The sequence below is a fragment of the Adiantum capillus-veneris genome, chromosome 25, assembly GCF_014529385.1.
Source record: "Adiantum capillus-veneris isolate H3 chromosome 25, ASM1452938v2, whole genome shotgun sequence".
Classification (NCBI taxonomy): Eukaryota; Viridiplantae; Streptophyta; class Polypodiopsida; order Polypodiales; family Pteridaceae; genus Adiantum; species Adiantum capillus-veneris.
This window is the reverse complement of record NC_140955.1, coordinates 115,263,754-115,271,334: the sequence shown is the minus strand read 5'-3', so window position 1 is coordinate 115,271,334 and position 7,581 is coordinate 115,263,754. Positions and strand designations below refer to the sequence as shown.

Below are 7,581 nucleotides of genomic sequence, written 5' to 3'. Positions count from 1 at the left end.
AAGTGTCTCCTCTTCTCATGGAAGAGGGCGGTGTCCACAACCTACAATAGAGGTCTTACCACTAGCCATCTCCTAGACTAACTTGGTGACAACAATAACTCCATTTTACAAACAAAAGAGGAACTACTAATTATGTGGTATCATTAGGGATTGTCTTGGTAGACTGAAAGTCCAACGATTGCACGTCCTCCACGGTAGACCGAAAGTCCGACGATGGCACATCCTCCACGATACACTGCCCATTTCCCAGCTGCTCTAGCTTCACGGACCTTGGTATGCTCTTCTCTTACAAGAGAGTTGCAAAGGAGTCAAGTCCTTTGCAAACCAACAGAGAGGGGGGGGGGGGGGGGGAGAGAGAGAGAGAGAGAGAGAGAGAGAGAGATCATGCCATAGGCCATACCTCCATGCAGAGATTGAGGGGGGGGGGGGGAGAGAGAGAGAGAGAGAGAGTCTCTTTGCCTTGTCCGTGGTTGCTCTGCCGCAAGCTCTAATACCAATATAAGAGATTGGGGATTGGAACATGCAACTCTCCACCATACATGCCCAATATAGGCCCTACCTTGCTAGTACAAGGCCCCCTTGACCGCATGTCTACCTTGGCCCTTGGCCTGCCCGTTGTTCCCCTCGGCCTAATAGGAGGGTTACTTTGTGTGTGTGTGTGTGTGTGTGTGTGTGTGTGTGTGTCTATATGTCTTTCACAAAGAAGCGTGTGGAGCGAAATAGCTCCCGAATGTCTTCAAATTTTTTAGAATTGTAGATGGATAGTGTTACTCTCCAACAAAAGGAAGACACCAATTCTCAATTCTCATTGATTAGCTTTGCTTAAGTACTCTTAATGCAAAGGAAAAAGAAAGTACTAGGAGGGTTACAATATTTTTGGATCCTGTTCCCCTAAGAGCACACCCACTTAAGTGTTGTTCAACTCCAAACTATTGATATCTTCAAACATCGCTTCCATATCCCAAAGTTAAAAAACCTCCGCCTTCTACTCTCGCAACTTAGATCACACATGCAATGTTCATATATATCAATCCAAGATAGCCGACAAATGATGAGGGATCTAGCTCAGACTGTGTGAAACTACCCTAAGTTCACTCAAATAAATGAATGACTCGATTTGAGATATATTTTATAAATCTTAATAAATACTACAGTAGGGGGGCTTCGCAACTGGTTTGGGCATGGGCTAGGTGTAGAATTTTCCATGAGCTGGTGCACAAGTATGTCTAGACGTTTTTGAAAAAAATACTGAACTAGAGGGAATGTTTTTCAGATTTATTCTCTCTCTCTCTCTCTCTCTCTCTCAAATGTGCGGCACCCGTGACTCAAATTCTCTCAATGACTCCAGATTTAGCTCACCTATTTTTCTCCAAGCCTAGCCTAACGACATGCGGGTTTTCTAAGTTTGGTTGTTTGTCGAGGACAGCACGATCCGCCAGGGATGCCTTGATCAAGAATCAAGATTCCCCTTTCTATCATTCCCTCCCGTCACGTGTCTCGCCTCACGTTCCTTCCTTCTGTACTTTCCAAAATCTTTTCCCGCTACGATCTCAAAATCTCGGGCCCTCACATCACCTCGACTGCTCGAGTAGTCACCATCATACTCCCCGCGTACCGGAAATCAGAATTACTAAAAAGTCAATATATACACAGCGCAACTTGCAAGCAAGCAATGAGAAAGAAATGCCGCATCAAGGCTTCCATGCCTTCCACAGGTATAATTTGGAGCCCTATCTGGGAAAAGAAAATGCCATAGTGCGTGAACGTAGCTCTAGGGCGCAAAAATGGCAAGCCCTTGTCTGTCACTGTAGAATCGACACCGTCATTGTCCCAACATTCGCTACACACAGAATATTAATTTGCGGTACATTTAACATTTTCAATCAACAGGCAGCAGCGCCGCACAAAAGACACAAGAAGTTTTGGACAAATTCTCATAATAATTCCCACATTATGACTTACCTCAACATCATGAGCTACTGTGAGGGAGGCACCTCATACATAGCTAGGTACGATTGGGGGTAGGGGACCGCGCCGGCCCAGTGGGAGGGCCGGGGGTCCCCTGCCTCCAATCGTACCTGGCTAGGTTAGCGGCGCCTCCCAAGCAGAAGCTCATGATGTTATGCATTGTATGAAAATCACTGAAAAAGACTCCGTTTTCCTACATGAGAAATCTTCTTGTGAGAGGGCTTCACCTTTCAAGGCTTCCCCTTTGAATGGAACGATCTAATTGATAGCAGTTCAAGAAGAATCACGTTAGGGAGATGCCTACATCATGTCAGTAACACAACTATCGTGTGAACACACAGACCTACCTCTCTAGTACAAGGAAGATTTGGACATCAGGTTAGAAACACAGAGAGACGAACCTTTAAGGTTCGGAAACCATAGATGGTACATCTTTTGTCGGGGCCTATGAAAATTCATTCATAGGGCCCGGCTGGGTTAAGCTGCTTGAGCAGTCCAGCATAGGTCAGGTAAAGAACCCTGTCTTTCGCTCCCGTGCGATGCTTCCGCGTGTGCTTGCAGAAGTATTTGAGCTGCTCAAGCGTGCAGATGCCCAGAGTTTCTGTCAATAGCAAAAATAGCCAATTAATGCTCCTCTTTTTGGAGCTTACCATTGGGCGCACATGGTCTGCTTGATGACAGATTTGACAGGTCAGTAGCTGCGGCGTCGTCCAATGTCGCGGCGCCCGATCATGCATCGAATCCCTGTTGGACAAGAAGTAGCTGCTCAGCCTGTAAAAAGCAGAATGCAGGTCCACATCCACCATGTGATTCCCGCACTTCTTACAGCTCACCTCCCCATAAATCCTGGTAATTCCATTGGCCAGCATCCAGTCCAGACTTTGCACCACTGCCCTCCGATCTGTAGACCATGGATAGGGTGGAGCGATGCGCTCCTCTTTAGCACGGCTGGACCCCGAACCGCCACCACGCTCGCTCGAACCCCGCCGTACCGACCCTCGCCTGGTGCTGCTTCCTCCCCTTTCTGATTCATCTGAATACGCCGGCTGCTGGTAGCTGTACTCAGAACTTCCGGCAAATGAGGGCCCTTGGTGGGAGCTCTCGGCGAAGTCTGGAGTGTAGGACCTCGACCCAGGCGGCGAGAGGGTCAGCCTCAACGAGTCGTCGGAGTCTGAATCAGACATGAAGCCTTCCCTTGCCTCTTTGTATGTTAGCCGACTCTCTATACCGGACTTGCGGCACCACTCTGGGAGTCTAGAGTACAGCACTCTCCCCCCTTGTCTTCAAGTCCAATCCTTATTCGTTGAATCCCAGATTTGCACGCAGCATAGCTCTCCAACCATGCTGCCTAGGTGTCATTCCGCCCAATCATGCAACCCTAAAATATAGTATCAAAGATATATTCAACGAGGTGTCTCGCGCTGACATGCGCTGATCAGGAAACTCATACAGCGTATTGCCAAAGCCATGATGGGAATGGAATGTGAAGAGATTTGCGGGGTAGGGAGAAGGAGGGACTCAGCGCAGGAGTGAGGAGAATGTACGAGAAGCGGACGAAAACGGCAAAATCATTATCAGGTCTAGGGTTCGATGGTAGCAGAGGCGGGCTTCTAGAGAGAGAGAGAGAAAAGAGAAGGAAGTTAGGGAGGGAAGAGCTGCAGTAGGTAGAGATCCAGACCTGCAAAACCGGGTTAATTTAAGCGGGTTTAGCGTCAACAAAAGAGGCCGTCAAATTTGGCTGTTTCTAACTAGCCCAGCGTGGTCGCCATTAACTCGCCAACTCACGCAGCTGCATAGGGCGGGGGTCCTCCTCCTTCCAGTTTTTAATTTGTCAGACTAGACGTAGTAGTAGCCCTTCCCGTCCCGCCAAACAGCACTAATAACCCAAACTAGCTCAAATATAGGCACCTCCTTTTTAGCCGCATGTCCACGTGTGCACGCTCTATCACCACTCTCCACGTCGACAAGTGTCCTCCCACGTGGCCCCCTCTCACAGGCTGCCCTTTATACTCTGACGTCAGATATCACTCCTATTTAACCAGCCGCCCTATGTTCGCAGAAAACGGATCTCTAGACTCTATTGCAATATTTCAAATCTAAATTTCCAAAGTGAAGGATAAAGACGAAAAGCTTTCAAAGGTCTAACATTAATGGCCTTTGCTGTTTTTTAAAGGCAGCGATATAAAATCTCCTGAAATTCCAGACAGAACTTCTAAGGTAGCATTCACACGAAGGCTCCAGCTTCATGTTTTTGTTTTCTGGAGAAACTGAATTGTATAGATACAAAGTCCCCTACATAAGGAAAAGGGACATCATGTATGTAAGGGAACAGAATGTGAGAAATTAAAGGAATACATCAAAATGATAAGTATCTAAGGATCTGAGAGATCTTTGAAGACTCATACAAGGAAAAAATGACCTATCTCCATCTTTGCCATATGTGAATCTTCTAAAGCTCTTTGACTTCCATGCTTGATGCATATGAAACCACTACCAAAGACATCCTTCATAATGCCAATAAAACTGATAGACCCAGGTACTATAGAGAGTGAGCTTGACCATGAAGAGCTTTATTTATCTCAAGCCAGATCTGCCAAAGTAGGGTCACCCTCAGGCAAGTGCACAAAGGATCATCCATGAAACTATATTCCCCAAGTAGTAGGGATCTCTAGTTGATCAAAGTTTCCTTTACATTATAAGCTTTCTGTAGTTCAACTTTTATAAAAAGATTATATTTGCAGTGAACAAAAAGGTGTAGAATAGATTCCTCATGGCATTTACACCCAGAGAAGATTCCATATGTGCCCCTAATTTCTTTGCCTTTGAACTTGTCCAAACTCTTTGATGAAGGATCTGCCACATAACACAACTATGCTTGATGGCCAGGGGGTAGGCCCATATGCATTTAAATATGTATTCTTAGTGCTTGGCTCTCAATGAATGCCCCATTTGTTGTTAAGCTTGCTCACTAGATTTGGATCCATCTTAAAAGCTACAGGTTTATGCAAATAAATGTGGAGATAGATTTGTGAGAGGGAATAAGGTGGCCCTTAGCACATTGCTACAGCCTGCTTTTGAAGGTCTGAATCCTCTCCATTATCAATATTGCAAATCCTTGGGAAATGTTGTACTTTTGACTGAGTTCCTTTGCTACAAGAAAAACCCCATCTTTGTAGATGTCCTTCCAACACCTAATGTCTGTCTTAAAGCATTTTGAGGCCCTCTTAGAGAGTTCCCAGCCCTTTGAAAGGCCAAACCACCCAAACCAGCTGGAGTTGCATCCAAAAGTGAAATGAAAATCTCCAAGCTTCTGGAATCTGGAGGAGAGCAACTGGCCTTTTGACTGTTCCAAGCATTCCAAAACCTCCAAACAAGAGTAGACCCTCTAGGGGTAAAATTAGCACTTGATATTAATAAGTCTTGGAGTGAGAGACCAAACCAAGTCCTATAGCCCTTCAAGTGGAGCTGGTTGGTTCTTCTTTTTGTTGGAATTAGGGTTGCAGAGAGACACACTCAGCTTGGAGAAGACGAAGGAAGCTCAAGGCACACAATAGAGAGTGTATTACTTAGTGTGCAATGGAAAGATGGATAGCCCTAGAGTGGTGGGCGTATATACAATGCTCAGGGGGAAAAACCTCCTAAAGAGGGAAAAAATGCCCCGGCGGTCCTAGTGTGTTCACACACATCACTACCACATGGATATGGTAACAAATCTCCCCTGGAGTGATGCGGTGAACGAGAGCTGGCACATGAGTAAAGGGAAGTGCCATGCCCTGCGCACATGAACATTCCACAAAGGGGAGTAAGCCCAAAGCTTTGCGGAAAGCTTCAAGCTTCTCAAGAGACAATGCCTTTGTGAAAAGATCTGCAAGGTTGTCCTGTGTTGGCACATAAGCCAATCTGATCTCTGTTGTTGAGAGACATAGTGGTAATGCACCTCAATGTGCTTTGTGCGAGCATGAAAAACTGGGTTTCTCGCAACTGCCAATGCGCTCTGACTGTCAGTGTAGATAGTGTTGGCAGTGTTTTGTCCAACACCCAAATCAGCCATAAGGCATCTGAGCCATACACACTCAACCGTAGCTATGAAGACTACCTTGTACTCAGCCTCACAACTCGAAGTGGCCACAGTAGGTTGCTTCTTGCTCAACCATGATATACATGAACTGCCAAGCATGAAACAAAAACCACTTGTGGACACTCTTGTGTCAAAACAACCAACCCAATCTGAGTCCGAAAAAGCATGTAAGTCTGGCGGCAATGATCCCCCCTTGGGATAAAACAAGCCAAGATGTAAAGTGCCACTAAGGTAGCGGAAAATCGTCTTGACAGCCTGCCAATGCTTAGACCCTGGGCTATGCATGAATCTGTTGACCTGTGAGACTGCAAATTGAATATCCGGCCTCGTGTTTCATACATAAATGAGGCAACCAACAACAGTTTGGTAAAGAGTGACATCAGCAGGATCGCCAGCATCATGGAGACTCAACTTCAAACCTGTTTCCATGGGAGTGGCAATAGGTTTGCAATCCTCAAGTCCAAACTTACATAGCAATGTCTCTATGTAACTTTTCTGACACAAGGCAATACCACCATCACACTGCTTAAACTGTATACCCAAGTAATGATGCAACAGTCCCAAATCTTTCATCTTGAAAGTAGCATTTAGATCAGCCTTAAATTCAGCAATATGTCTATCATTTGGTCTAGTGATCAGCAAATCATCAACATAAAGAACCACAATGAGAAGTACATCACCCTCATGCTTTACATACAATGTGCTTTCTGTTGGACTGTTACGAAAGCCTCATTTAACCAAATGAGTGTCAGCTTTTTCATACCAAGCATGAGGAGATTCCTTCAACCCATACAAAGCCTTCTTACATCTGCACACTTTGTCCTCTTGTCCTTTTATGACAAAACCGCGAGACTACGTTACATAAATTTCCTCAAATATGTCACCATTCAAGAAAGCAGTAGCAATGTCTGATTGATGTACATCCCAATCAATATGAGCTACCAATGCACATAGAAAACGCACAGTAGTCATACGACAAGTGGGAGCAAAAGTCTCTTCATAATCTATGCTTTTTTGTTGTGCATAACCCTTTGCAACAAGTTGAGCCTTATGGCGATCGATCTCACCATCTGGCTTGCGTTTCAACTTGTAAACCCACTTCGTACCAATGGCCTTTTTGCCAGGAGGCAAATCACATAAAGTCCATGTGTCATTTTCTATAAGTGCATCATATTCTGATTGCATGGTAGCCATCCAATTTTTTGAATTCTATGCTTCATCAAAAGACAGAGGCTCCTGAACATCATGTAAGCTAGACACAGCCAAAGCATAACAATCTGATGCATAAGATGCATGGCGAGAGCCTGAACGAGTACGACTAGACAAAGGTGCATCCAATTTACAGTCACGCAAAGTGTGCACCAGCCATTTTGGCATACCTCTAGCCTGCTCATTTCCCGGCCTTTCCTCATCAAGTACATCATGTACATCTGCATCAGTAATAGGCTGATCTATAACATTTGCAGAAACCCCAATAGGCTATACATTTGCCTCATTGGAAATTACATTCGTATTTCCACCACTGAAAAGAGGCA

The 7,581-nt window shown here is 45.3% G+C and overlaps 1 protein-coding gene across 1 annotated transcript; it reads right to left on the bottom strand.

Annotated features, from left to right (window-relative positions):
- Nucleotides 1–2,100: 2,100 nt before the first annotated feature.
- Nucleotides 2,101–3,770, bottom strand: LOC147425505 (uncharacterized). Its single transcript, XM_086500320.1, has one exon. The coding sequence runs from the start codon at nucleotides 3,150–3,152 to the stop codon at nucleotides 2,424–2,426; it is 729 nt and encodes a 242-aa protein (XP_086356446.1). The 5' UTR covers nucleotides 3,153–3,770; the 3' UTR covers nucleotides 2,101–2,423.
- Nucleotides 3,771–7,581: the final 3,811 nt, after the last annotated feature.

Bases quoted from the DNA above. Each gene is read 5' to 3' on its own strand.
- LOC147425505 (XM_086500320.1), bottom strand. From the start codon at position 3,152: ATGTCTGATTCAGACTCCGACGACTCGTTGAGGCTGACCCTCTCGCCG.